Source organism: Amblyomma maculatum, chromosome 4, assembly GCF_055883805.1.
Source record: "Amblyomma maculatum isolate TAMU_Amacu chromosome 4, ASM5588380v1, whole genome shotgun sequence".
NCBI classification, from domain to species: domain Eukaryota; kingdom Metazoa; phylum Arthropoda; class Arachnida; order Ixodida; family Ixodidae; genus Amblyomma; species Amblyomma maculatum.
In genome coordinates, this window is record NC_139347.1 from 95,860,344 (window position 1) to 95,874,705 (window position 14,362).

General features: G+C 49.0%; 1 protein-coding gene across 1 annotated transcript in view; it reads right to left on the reverse strand.

The window, feature by feature from the left end:
* Nucleotides 1-14,362, reverse strand: part of LOC146191700 (RNA-binding protein 38-like) — a 104,525-nt gene that overhangs the window by 21,512 nt on the left and 68,651 nt on the right. The window contains exon 2 of the mRNA XM_084602217.1: nt 4,707-4,833. Within this exon, the coding sequence (XP_084458343.1) occupies nt 4,707-4,833 (127 nt within the window). The remainder of the gene's footprint in view (nt 1-4,706; nt 4,834-14,362) is intronic.

Consider the following 14,362-nt stretch of genomic DNA (forward strand, 5'->3'; position numbering starts at 1 on the left):
GGTACGCGACACAAAGTCTGCGTATGATGCGAGTGATAAATTAAACCCCAGTGTTACCGAAGACACAAAAGCGAACTAACTATACCGCCACGCACCAATCAGCTGATGTTAGATTCACGTGTTACAAGCCGTGGTCCCCGATACCGGGTACGAAGGCGGGGTTTGCTGACGCGATCAGAATGGACCGCGTCGCGACGCTGCAAGTGCGGTCAGACTGATTGCGGCACCAAGAATGATGTGAGGCAGGCCCCTTTCCGAAAAGAACTGCCTTAGAAAAGAACGGCTGGGCCTGGGTGGAGGCTGGTGGCCGAAAGCTTCAGATGGCATTCGCTTCTTGTCAAATAATACATGAACGCAGAGTGCCTAGCAAACCAATATTTTCAAAATTCCAGACTTTTCCAGGCTTTCCCTGATTACTTCAGTTCAGATTCCCTGACGAGTGACGAGGCTCAATTTAGCTGCTGATGAAAATGAGCAAGAGGAATAATTCCCATCAAAAAGCTATTTATTAATAATAATCCGCAATTTGCAATAGTGAAAAGCCAGTCATTAGTGTTAATGGCCGTTAAGAACGTCTCACCACTATAATGTTCTAGAATATTTCTAAAATACTGTAGCAGCACCAGAAGCATAGCCTGCCGATCGCTCTCACGTTGGCCACTGCTGGCGTGGTTACTGCTGTTTTCTATCGCGTGCTACTCTCACGTATCGCTTCCGCATATTTTATTGGGTACCCACCTAACGGACGTATTGGTTCCTGTATTGTGGCAGCTCAGCCATGCGCTGGCGTCATAGTAATATATCGCGCCTCGCCTTACGGCGCGGCCGCCGACGGCCGCGCGCTGGCGAGGGAAAAACAAACAAACAAACAAACAAAAAAAAGAACAACAACAAACAAAAAAACTGCATGAATAACATACTTGCTGCGCGCCTGCTTAAAATGAAAATGCACTGCAGATATCGTGCCATTTTCCCTGACGGTGCATAAAATTTCCCTGACAATCCCCGGTTTCCCCGGTTGCTATAGACACCCTATGAACGTGTACTATCTGAATCGCTCAGCCAGTCGAATAGGAGGATATATTCCACGCGATATTAGAAAATTTCGAATATTCGCACACCCACATTCCTTTCCGTTCGCCTCCGAGGTGGTATAGACATTGTAACCCGTGACTGTTCCGCGATCGATATTGCTTTCGAGAACAGGTGTGACGTATGCCGGATGACGGATACATATAACGGGACACACGCAAGAGGTCACCAGGTCACCAGGTTGCGCAGCTGTTTCACATCCGCGAAGGCGCCCTTGGCTCGCCCAGCTCTCAAGAAACGTGCAACAACACATCGCGAGACGCTCCCTCGTCCGGCAGGCGCCATCGGCAAAACGCGACCTGAAACGAGGGCCAGAGCTGCGGGAAGGAAAGACAGAGTTGATTTCCTCCTTTCCAGCGACAACCATGATCAGCCATTACTCACGCAAGCGAAACGCATTCCTTCAGTAATTACTATATACTACCATAGCCTCCTTTCTATGATACTACGCAAGTGAGCGTGTACCACGTACCGAGCAAAGTTCCCAGATCGTCTGCTTTCGCGAAGGCGGGGGCAACGACGCGTCGGCCGCTACAGGAATAATAATATTAATTGGTTTACAGAAAAGGAAAGGCGCAGTATCTGTCACACTTGTTTCTCTGGACACCCGCACCACGCCGTAAGGGAAGGGAGGAAGGTGGCAGTGAAAGCGGAAAGGGAGAAAGAGGAGCCGTAGTGGAGGACTACGGAGTAACTTCAACTACCTGGGAATCTTTGTTGTTGTTTGTGGCTGTAGGAAGAAGGAAAAGAAAATGCACGGGCCTGATACTGGCTCTGTAGCTGAGCCACCTTCGCTGCCTCGTGTAGACAGAAGAGAAAATAGAGAAGAAAGAAAATGAAGAGGGAGAGAAAGACGCCGTCCACCACCGAAACGGTGGCAGGTGCAATGACGGCCTACAACAGATAAAATTTTTTGTGGCAGGCTGGCCCCTGCCGCAAGCGACGGTGACCCACCTGTCCCAGCCCCATATGGGGAGTGGGAATCTTTAGCGTGCGCTGACATCGCACAGCACACGCACGCCTCTTCGTTTCGCCTCCATCGAAACACAGCCGCCGCGGTCGGGATAGTGCCATACCAAGGCCACAGTTAAAAAAGAAGAAGAAGAAATCGGTATCGTAACAGCTGAGCGCATCAATTGGCCTTTGCCTCCGAAGTGATAGACAACTCTGGATCTATAGGTCAGGTTCGCAGACGGCAACCTTTGCTCTCCATCCGCTTTTTTTTTTTTTTTTTCCCCACATCAACGACGTATGACTCCGAAAAGTCCCTAGTGTCTGCGGCGTGATACGGCTGCCCAGGCGGATGCCGCCACGCGTTTGGATTGCCCTTGCAAGTACCTGAGTGGTCTTGCCTTGAGAATGACTTAGCACAAGATGATAAAAAGACGGCAGTGAATTCAGCGCGAGAGAGTGGCTGTTTAGCGTATTGCAGTTACCGAAAACTGCAGCAACGGAAGTGCCGGGTGCGTCACTCAAAAATAAAACACAACCTTACGTTTTTTAAGGAGCATGAAGCGCAGTACAGAAACTGAAATGCAATATTAATAAAATTGTTTTATGTACTAAAATTGCTGTAAAGAGCATAAAACATCGGTGGCGTCCGTCGCGCCATCTTTGCGATGTTGAATAAGTTAATTTGAAAAATCGGCGCGGCGTAAATGCGTAAAAAGAGCTGAAGGCATGTTAGAAGGCGATTGTTGCTGAGAGCTGTCTCTGAACGCAACCTAAAGGTAACCTACACTCACTGAAGGCAGGAATTGATTACGGTGAAAGTAACTGTATAACGTAACCGTTGTCATACCGTCACATCCTGGCTGCGTTCGCGGCTGATTTCGCTGCTGTTAAGAACAAAAACATGGTATTATGCAACCTAAAAGGGAACATATACCCCAGGAAATATGATCGTAGTTTATTTGAACGTTGTGAATTGAAAAAAAAAAAAAAAAAAAAAAAAAAAATTGTAGCTACGGGAATCGAACACATGTCTTACAATCAGGTACGTGGTGTTAATCCATTGCGCCGCAGAAGCGACGGGAAGTGCGGTATTTAAATGCGCTCTTATTCGTTTTCATTCATTGCACTAAAGATGGCGCGACGGACGCTGCTGGCATGATCACAGGATTAGTGCAAGGAATTTTAATCCATGAAACTATTTTACTGTGTGTGCATTTTAGTTTATACACTGCAATGTATACTAAAAAAAAAAAAAAAAAAAAAAAAAAAAAAAAAAAAAAAAAAAAAACCCTATAGCTTTACTGACTTCATTTTTCTTGCGTTTTATTTTTTAGTGACGCCACCCGGCACTTCCGTTGCTGCAGTTTTCAGGGAATGACAATACGCGGCTGTTTAGCATCCGTGACATCAAACTCGGGCGCTGGCTGCCAGGGAAGCTGACCTGCGCGCTTCGCTGTGAGTTATGTTCGCAGCCGTGCGCTATTTCTCTGTCAGGTATTCTGTTATGCGCCAGTGGCTTCGAGGCTCCATAATCCTCAGGGGCTCATACCACATATTCGCCGGTGCACGATATTTCGCTCTACGCATGCTCAAGAAACGATAATATTTTTGCGAGCGGATAAGAACACGACAGAACCATCCGCTTCGGCTGCTCCGCCGGTGTTCGGCGCCATATTGTTTTCCCGATTGGTTCTCGGAATGGTGACGTACTTCAAATCTGTGGCGCGAAATTTTGAGCTGTCGAAAATGGCTCCTTGCAGTGACGTCAGAATGACGTGACCTTGCAAACGGATTTTTAGCAGAGCTGTTCATGCTGCCTGGATGGTAAATAGAAGTAACTATGGAGGGGAAGAAAGGGTATATATGACCGGGAGGAAAGCATAGGCCCCGTATTACGAATGGGGTGAAATGTACTGCCTACTGTCAAGGGGCGCTTCCTGAAATCTGATTGGCTGACAATATGTAGCGAAATACGTCATGCATACACATTATACGGTGACGTCAAAATGACGTTTCATGACGGAAATGATATGCCACCATAGCAGCAGTTGGGCGCCACGTTTGAGACCACGGTGAGGTGAGCCACTAAGTGGTGTTGGGCGAGCGCGTATTTCACTCACCGCAGTTCGGTAGACAGTTTGGTATGTGGTGATGTAAGCTGAGACATCATCTTGTAAATACAGAAAGCACTGAAATGACGCCATAAGGGTACTTTTCAGCTGCGCAAACTCTAAATAGAGGATTAATAATGAAGACGCAAATTTACAGCCGCAAGAGGGCCCTAGCTGCCATCCCGATGCAAACGCTTTGCCCTCATAGAGAAACAAACCATCGATCCGCGCGGTCCGAAACGTAATGGTCGATATTTATTAGTGCACGGTACAGTTCACGCGGTCAGAATTAGGCTGCTCACACCTTTTAAAGGGTGCATTCAAGGACGAAAATCAATTTTTTTGTTCACTCCTATTGCCTTTTACCCAATTTTGACAGCCACTATACGTCTCGTTTTAACTATAGTGCGATGTATAAAGATGGCCTCAGACCGATTTACCACCAGTATACCGGTCCTCTCCGGTCTACAATATTTCTACATAAAACGCATGCATCTAATAATTACTCCGCGGTGCAGGCATGCAACGGACGATGAGAGAAACGCATACCGTTGTGCGCGTTGGCCCTGGGCTTGGCGCCGAGGTAGGCGAGGTTGACGTTGGCCTTACGGCCATCGATGATCGGGTTGGCTTCCTTGACCGCGCGTTCCGCCGCGTCGCGGTCCACCATCGTCACCTGCACAAGAAAAAGTGCACGTATTCAGAATTCAGTCCCGTGCGTATGGTACAAAGTGCTGGTGTACAGATATATTTTGAAATATCAACACGTCGGGTATACACGCACCGCTTCGTGGGCCCGAAGGTTGAGGAGTGAGTTCACGCGCACGCACACACACACACACACACACACACACACACACACACACACACACACACACACACACACACACACACACACACACACACACACACACACACACACACACACACACACACACACACACACACACACACACACACACACACACACACACTCGCGCCGAAAATGAAAAAAAAAAAACACTTTATTTCGCTTTACGGTCGAAACAACCGGACTACCGGACTAACGAGTGGAGTGGTATAGTATGCATAGAGCTTTTCGCAGTGTCGCGCAAATGTTGCGATCGGCGGAAGCGACGGCAGAAATTAAGGAGGCAGCGCTGATAATTTACAAAAATAAATAATTTGCCTATTTCCAGTTGTCCCGTTTCTAATGAATTTCGGGGAAGCCTATTAATACGTGTTTTACAGAGAACAAAAAATCTGCACCGTCGCGGAGGAATGTGAAAGCACTCTTCAACAAGCGCATTTCGACAGCGCCAACTTTTTTTTTTCCCCTGCGATCGCCACATGTGAAGCAGCTGGCCTACAGAGATAGTGACTGCAGCACTGCAAACCTGGGCACGCGTCTTGCTAAAGACCCGGAATGAGCCGCTGGCAGCCTTGGAGCATTTTAAACACGGAAAGCGCGGCTTAAATTTGCCCTTATTTGTTCGTTTATGTCAGCAAATCATTCCAGAACCGCAACATATGCTCCGGCCTTGCACGAAACGAAACAGACTTTGAAGCAAGTTATAACCCCCAGTAAACGTTTCTCTGTATACTCTGACATCCTATGGGCAGAACGGAAACCAGCCCGTAGTTTTCAATATACGATTTCTTTCCCGCCATTTGACAGCATAAATAAATTGCGGGAACTTAAGCTCCCCGCCTCTAGTGTATGACGTAACAACGTTATTAGCTACCGTTTCCCGGCTACTCGTTCGCGTGCATGCACTATGCAACCGGATTAATCATGTAAGCTTCCATTTGTGGCCATATAATAATCCACACATACTGATTATCCCCGCCTTAACCACGCCATACGAACGTACCTCAGTGATCTTGAGGTACGTACCTCAGTACTTGAGGTACGTGTTGGGATCAGTTGGATCCCAACACAACAGGTAGCGTGTTGGGATCCAACGGCCCTGAAAGGCTGGATTCAGATTTCAGACAGAACAAGATGCAGCTAAAACTACAGACGGCATTTGCATAAAAATCAGGCGGGATCGAACGGTGTGAAGTGGTATATGATATGATACAGTACTGTACGGTATCCTACGTGGGCTCCCAATGACCCCAAGCTGCACACGGGCTTCAAGGGGACGCCGGTCACCGTGGAGCACACTGGTGTATTCGAATTTCATCATCACCATCATCATCAGCCTGACTATACCCACTGCAGGGCGAAGGCCTCTCCCATAGTTCTCCAATTAACCCGGTTCTGTGCTAGCTGCATCCACTTGACCCCTCCGAACTTCTTAACCTCATCCGTCCACCTAACTTTCTGCCGCCCCCTGCTACGCTTTCCTTCCCTTGGAATCCAGTTTGTTACCCTAAGCGACCATCGGTTATCCTCTCTTCGCACTACATGTCCTGCCGTCGAAATGCGGCCCTTCGATATTGCTAAGACTGGGAAAGGAAAATCGCTTCGGCAAGGAACGAATCGCCATGCACGCCGCGTTAGCACCGAGGAAGCGATAAAGTGGCGCACGGAATGCAACTTCAGTGACAACCGGACAGCCGCTAAATCCTTCCCGCATCCGTCAAAAGGCGAATAAAAAGAGCGAGCAACGAAAAATAACACGAGACAAGAGCCGACGAAACGGGGTACAAGGTGCGAAGAAGGCGCGGGCCTGGCACAAAACCCGCCAGAAAGTAACAAGCGCCAGCTATCGATCCCAAATAAACACGACGTCAAGAGAGAAACGGGAGGAGGGGGTGCTGTGCGCGGTTCCGGCCGGAATCGTTCAGACTCGCGCGATTCCAAACCGTCCCGGAGAAGGAAGGGAACGAAAAGAAAACGGCGAATAAAACGCACTCGGGGCGTTCAAAAAAGCCTGCACTCCCAACACCGACCTCGTCTCCCCCTCTTTTTCCTCTAAGGTCCCTCCGTACACACGTGGCGCTGACGGGGTTAAGTACTTCAGCTCTCGCGCCGTCCCGAGCTGCGCCCGCTCGCCCCTACACACTGCGCGCCTTGCCGGAAAGCATGATCCATCCTCCATCAACGTCGCTGCCGCAACGCTCACGTGGCGCGAAGGGAGGGGGAAGAAAGTAAAAAGATAGAGGGGGGTAAAGTCAGCCGAGCAAGAAAGAGTTGAAATAGACAGCGGGCTAGCACTCCTTCCTCTATCGACGCTGGCGAGCCGGCATCCCGAAATAAACTCCTCACCCGGGTTCGCCCATCTCGCATAAGAAATTAACGGCTCCCGGGCCGCACGGAGCGAAGGGAGGGATTTCGATGGAGGGGAAGGGGGAACAGGATGCTATATGCGCCATGAATAGAGGTAGAATATACCGAATTAAAAAAAAAAAGTTTTTTTTTTTTTTTGGAAACGGGGGGGAGTCTAAAGCATCTCGACTAAAGCGGGTGCGCACGAAGCTAAGTGCGCAAAGAAAATGAAAAAAAAAAAAGGGGGGGGGGATTTGAAACAGGAGAAAAGCAAGAATGAGGTTGGCCCGCTATATTATTCCGCCCTCTCAAGAGTGTTAAACACGCCTCAGCGAAACACGCGACCAGTCTCCGCACTGCAGATATCCAGCTCAAAGCGTCGAAGCCAGTATACCTACGCCCGCGAAGGAAGGATGATTTTGCATAGAGCTAATAACCCAGTCCGGTGAGGGCACGAGTAAGTACGAGACTAGGCAGCAGCGGTAAGTACAGCGAAGGTTCGCTTAATTCGTTCGCCTTGTTCAAACTCGCGTTAACTCGCGCTTTGGTTCCGTCGGGACAGCTCAGCTGAGACTCTGAGGTCACCGCTCATAAAACATAACCACGCGAGCTTCGTCTTCGCTTCTCCTTGACGATCTTCTTTCTCAGCGAACTGGTAAACCAGGCGGACTCAACCACAACGGTATTACACATCACCGGGTAAAGCAAGGTCTCATTCTAGCAGTAAGCACAACATCGGAGTGAGGTTGGCGACGGCTAGGCTGGATGATACCGTCGGGAACCACCGGAAGGCTCTACAGAGTCCAACACCGAAACCTTCAGCAAAATGTGCAAAGATGTAAAGAGAATGCCGAAGTTGGACTGAATGCATGAGTACTTTGCATAATACAAAAAAAAAAAAGAAAAGAAAGAAATGCTCCATGAATTCACCCGGAGTTAATACAAGCTTGCTTTTACTGTAGCAGGAGTGCGAAAATCGGGAAAGGGAAGCGCAGGTGTCACAGTAAATGCAGTCGGTTAAAATATTTTGTCTACTATCATGTCACCGAGCTCGATATCGTGAAAGCGAACCCATGCACTACTAGTATTCTAAGCGTTGCGAAAGTAATGTTTTGTTTCGCTAATAATCTCCATTCCTGCGCTTGAGCTGAACACGTTCCGCTCGCCCGTGTAGATCTGAGGAAAGCGTTAGATTCGTTTAGACCACGGCACACGTGCTCCGCAGTCTTGTCGACATCGCTGAAGCCGTTAAGCCTCGCCCACCGGTCCGAACACGCGGATTTTATTCGTATTTCGCGGTCTGTATCCATACCACGCGCCAGCTAGGCGAAGGTCCTGCGCGCTTCGCGACACTGATAAACGACGACGACATCAAAGGGCCACACACGTCCGTACACCAAAAAGCGACCGTCAGCGCCAGTACGACGTCTGCGCACAGTCCCGACAGCCAGCAGCTGGCGAGAACACGCGTCGGAACCGAAACATGCAGCCAAGTTTTTTTGTTTAGGGCGGGGAGGTCGCCCGGTGCCCGCGGAGGAGCTGCCGCGTTCCTGCGGATGCCGCCGCTTTTTTGCATTTCGAGCGAGCGCTCTCCTCTTCGCCCCGAGACTGGTGGGTTTCGCCGCGCCAGGCCAAGCCGAGCCGGTACACTACGCGCGCACGCAACGAGTAAAAAAACAAAGACAAATGGAAGGGTGTAAGACGGCACGTATTTCAAGGGAGGACGCCTGCGCAGCACATAGCGAGGGCAGCAGCAGCAGAGAGGCGCTATCCGTGCGACTGGGATGAGAGCGGACGCGGAGAAAAGCGAGAGGCCCAGGAGCGAGGCGGCGACGAGGGAGCCCAACGGAAGCGTCAGCTAGAAGAGGAAGAAGAGTAGGATGAAGCAGGAAGGGTTTCCCTCTCGTCCGCGGCGCAAACCAGTCGAGAGCAGCGGTGACGGTGCTGCGAGAGAAGATGCCACCTCCTTCCCTCGCCCACGGCAGACGCGAGCTTTGAAACAAGCCGGCTAGGAAAGCAGAGCAGCAGCAGCAGAAAGAGAGAGGGAAGAGCAGCAGCAGAGGCCACGACGAAAAAGCAAATCGCCGGTGTTGGTAGGATAAGAGGAAAAGAAAAAAACCGATAAAAAAAAAAACAGATTCTCTCCATCGGGAGTGACACAAAGCGGCCGTGCAGACAGGGAAACGCCGCTAAGCTCCATAAATTACGATGAGCGCACGAGCTCGCCCGACGGCCGACGCTTTGCTGCACGACGTTCGCGTGCGTGCCGCGGGAGAAATTGGCGCCAGCTCAGCCGGAGCTTCCTTCCGGCGACGTCGCCGCGGAGAAAACAAGGGGCTGAAATGAGCCCAAAAAGAACTCGAGGCTCGCGCCGGAAGCGAAGGGTTACACGACAGCGTGCGTGGATCGTGCCTTGAGCGACACTGTCGAAACAAGGGTCGTGCCCGGAGCGAGGCGAAGTCTTGGAACAAAGACAAAAGAAAAAAAAAAAAGAAGAAAGAAAAAAAGAAAAAGGCGGATAGTGGCAAAGCGGCAACAGCATCGCGACCGGACACGGAAAGTAAACGCAGAAAAGAAAGGGGACGAGACAGAGAGGCGCTGGACGAGGAACAGCGAGCGACAAGAATGCACCACTCGGCACACCTGGCTGATTCCATTAACACGTTCTTACTTTGCGATGGAGGTGCTCTGGATGAATTTAGGACATATAAAAAGACTGGTTAAAATAAGCATTTTTGCATTTCCCTTTTATCAAGAGGAGACCTAAACCCCGCGAGCTTTCAGGAGCGCTGCACCGTCACTGAGTCACAGCTTGGATCAAACTGAATGAGTAGGCAAACTAACAAAAAAATGATAGTTACGCATCTAGATCTACAGGAGAAAAAAAAAGCAAAATTTCAACGCATTAACAGCAATCAGGAACCGAACGAGGCCAAGGTATTTTTATAATATATTGGCGTTTCTACCAGAAATGAAAAGTTGCGTGAAACACAGCAGGTGGCCAGAAATATCGTAGAAATATCGATTTTTCCTCGATCCTGCCACACCCAGAACCGAACCTGGCGGATAGGGAAAGTGGTAAAGAGAAAGAGATAGGCACGCGAAACGAAAGCAACCTCGTCCACTGTCACAATGCGCAGTAATAAACATGTGGGTCAGGAGAAAGCGGGCCAACCGCCCACGACGCACGAGCCAACGCGCATTTCACGTCTGCCTCGTGAGGCTCCCCCTCTTGCGGCGTCTCCCCCCCCCCCCCCCCCTCACCCCCGAACAATTTCACACAGAAAAGTGATGCAGAGAGAGAGAGAGAGAGAGAACGAGGAAGCAAGACATGTTAGGAACACGGTTTTGTCGGCTTCAAGGAGCGTCAGCTATTTCACAACTGGTTACAATGCGAGAGCAGTGAACGGAACCACTGTTATCAACGTCCTCGCTGTTTGCTGTTCATCCGCTATATATTGCATCGTCTCTTGCCTTGGTAAACAAGGCGAAGGATATGTTGAGTGCTTAATTTGCGCTCTTAAATAAAGTGTTTTTCTTTCTCTCTCTCTCCAGTACATGCCCTTTTATTTTTTTAAGAGCATAACCAAAATTTAAACTGATATTAAAAGTGTAGCCTTCATTACGTTTTAAGTAGTTTGACCAGTTAGAAAATACCCGTCCTTAAGGTTTTTATCACAATGCTTTTCTTTTTTTTTTTTTCACCTAAGAGTCCAAGGATAATCCTAATGGATAATTTTTTACTTATAGGAGTGAATGGTGGTAATGCAGAGACAAGCAAACCGGATAGTACTGGGTGCGACAGGCATCTGAGAACATAAACCATAAATGACAACACCGTAAAAGTTATAGTTACATTGCTTTTTTTTTTAAGTTTTTTTTTTTTCGCCTTGTAACAATTGCAGGCCTTCGACTAACTCGGCAAATGAAGAGGCATGCTGGTATCGCCCCGTTGGATGCAAGCTATACCGATTCATAAATCGCTACATTCTAAAGGTTGCCCGGTCACTTATCTTTAAAGTACGGAAAGGTCTCTCTGAACGCAACCTAAAGGTAACATACACTCACTGTAAACGGCGATTGTTGCTGAAAGATGTCAGTGAACGCAACCTAAAGGTAACATACACTCACTGAGGCAGGAAATGTTTATGGGGAAGGTAATTGCTTAGCGTTACAGTTGTCATACCGATTGTTGCTGAAAGATGTCTGTGAACGCAACCTAAAGGTAACATACACTCACTGAGGCAGGAAATGTTTATGGGGAAGGTAATTGCTTAGCGTTACAGTTGTCATACCGATTGTTGCTGAAAGATGTCTGTGAACGCAACCTAAAGGTAACATACACTCACTGAGGCAGGAAATGTTTATGGGGAAGGTAATTGCTTAGCGTTACAGTTGTCATACCGATTGTTGCTGAAAGATGTCAGTGAACGCTACCTAAAGGTAACATACACTCACTGAGGCAGGAAATGTTTATGGGGAAGGTAATTGCTTAGTGTTACAGTTGTCATACCGATTGTTGCTGAAAGATGTCAGTGAACGCAACCTAAAGGTAACATACACTCACTGAGGCAGGAAATGTTTATGGGGAAGGTAATTGCTTAGCGTTACAGTTGTCATACCGATTGTTGCTGAAAGATGCCTGTGAACGCAACCTAAAGGTAACATACACTCACTGAAGGCAAGATATAATTACGGTGAAAGCAACTGCAAAAAAAAAAAAAAAAAAAAAAAAAAAAAAAAAAAAAAAAAAACACGAGTCGAACAGATGTTTAAGTGGCATCAGCGCAGTGATGCGTGGTGTTAATCCATTGCGCCACCAAAACGGCGGGAACGGTGGCCTTAAAATGCTTTCTTATTCGTTTAAAAAACATATCCACTATTCGTCGCCAGGTGGCGCTGCTCCACGTGCCAGAGCGTCGTCTGTTCGAGTGCTCCTACGGGATATGGTTTGCTAATGCGCTGCCGGAATAGGTCCGTCGATTTTAAGGTACCATCAATGATGACCCTGAAGCGTCTATGAGTGCCCTCGCGAAGGAGCTACGTGTAGAATGAGGCCGCTATAGGACGTGCCGCTCCTGAGGTCCTTCGGTATAGAAGTCGTATGTCATGCGGAGATGACAGTCCTTGTCCCATAAAAGAAGGAGAACCGTGCCGCAAGAGCCGAATGCCGCCCGAATGTTGTGGTTTTTACGATGACAAAAGAAAGTTCGCCCAAACAGCCAAGTACCGCTTGAATGTTGCGGTTTTTCTCCAATATCATTCAGCTTCACCGACTGTTCCGGGCTCCGTGAGCCGTGAATGTGACGCGATTCCTCCTTATTTTTCTTCTTCAAGGTGCCGGAGTCAATGACCTGCTTAAACTGAGTGAACACGTTGTTGAGACGCCGGCAGGGCCGAAGTCGAAGGTAGCGAAGGCCAGCGAGGCGAGGCGACGAGGCACCACGGAAGCGAGGAGCAGTGCACATTTATTTACATGATGGAAGATGAGTTTCCCAATGTCCCCAGCAATGGACGGTCAGGCCCCGGTTTTTCTACACTGTTTTGACCCTAGGTACCTAGATAGGGAATCCTTTGTCCTTGAGCACTGGCCAATCGAAGAGCACCAATTGGCATTTTTGCACACAGCAACATGAAGACCCGCCTTCCGAATTCCTTCACGCAGGCCCTGGCACGTCGACGAATGTACGTCACCAGCTTCCCACGGGTAGACCTGGTTCTTGACGCTGCGGAAGCGAGGATGTCATATTGTCGGCGCGTCTGTTCTCTCAGGCGTGCTCTTGGTAACGGTAAACCGACCACAATGCTGGGACGGCGATGCATGCCTCTTTCTTCCACCGCTGCCCCTGGGAAGAGCGTAATTTCAAGGGCAGACGGAATGAATGAATGAAAAACTTTATTTACACAAAGGGAATCGCTGTCATCGAGGCAGGCCTGTTGCTATGTCCAGGTTGATATTCGCTTCCCCAAGTGCTCCTGGCAATGAAGACACGCTGGCGCCTTCGCAGACGTGACCGCACAGACATCGCAACGTTTGTAGATCCGTGGATTACTGCCGTGGCACGATTAGGCCGTATGCTTTGTTTAGAAAGTATTCGCACAATCCCATATATAGCCCACAGAACTCAAGAATTGATGGCCGGAAATGTCCATGGCCATGTTACGCCCAACATGCGGTCTGCTGAAACTAAGAGACACCAAAACAGTCTAGCTTCGCGGATGCCCCTACCAGGGTGCAAAGGCCTCCTTTTAGGCTGCTTGTGCAACTGACAGCCGGGTGCACGACATGAACTTCATGTTCATGTTCAATGGACTTGCGTAAATAACTTCAGCCTTAAAAAATGTCGCATCACAATAACGTGCATTTTCTAGTTGTACTTTTCACGGTGATGAACCACTAGAATGGCCAGCACGTATCGATGGAAGGCATTGCACCCTTCACTAAGGTTGACAATTCGTTAAAACTCCCATACTGCCCAGAGCACAAGACGCAGAGGAGAACGCTGACACCTGGAAAAGCAAAATCCTTTCCCTTCGTTTGTTTTCACCGACTCGCTTGTCGCTTCACCGTGCTTCCGGAAAAGGCTGCGGCCACGCTGCCGGGCGACTCATATTGAGCTAAGGTGTATATACAGTACGGTCCAGTGTTAAAAGTGAACATGAGACCGCATGGCACTCCCGAGAGAACCGGCTACAAACGATTGCATTGCTCAAGGTGCATGAGCAGTAAGCCCGGCCTGCTGCTCCTGAGGAGCATTCACATGGTGTCCGCCATTCTGGCCAGTTGTCAGTGGCAGAGCCTCCTTTGCAAGTGTTCAAGCAACACGATCGCACGTTCCCTTTAACAGTGGACCGTACTGTACACATTGTGGCGTCGCTATTGAAGAGTCCTAAATTACAAGTGACAGTTCTGCCTCAGACCAGACGCTAATCACGGCCACCTGTCGGCCAAAGAGCGAGCAAGGCGGCCGGTGACAAGGCTAGATAAAACGAGAATTCGTAAGAAAAC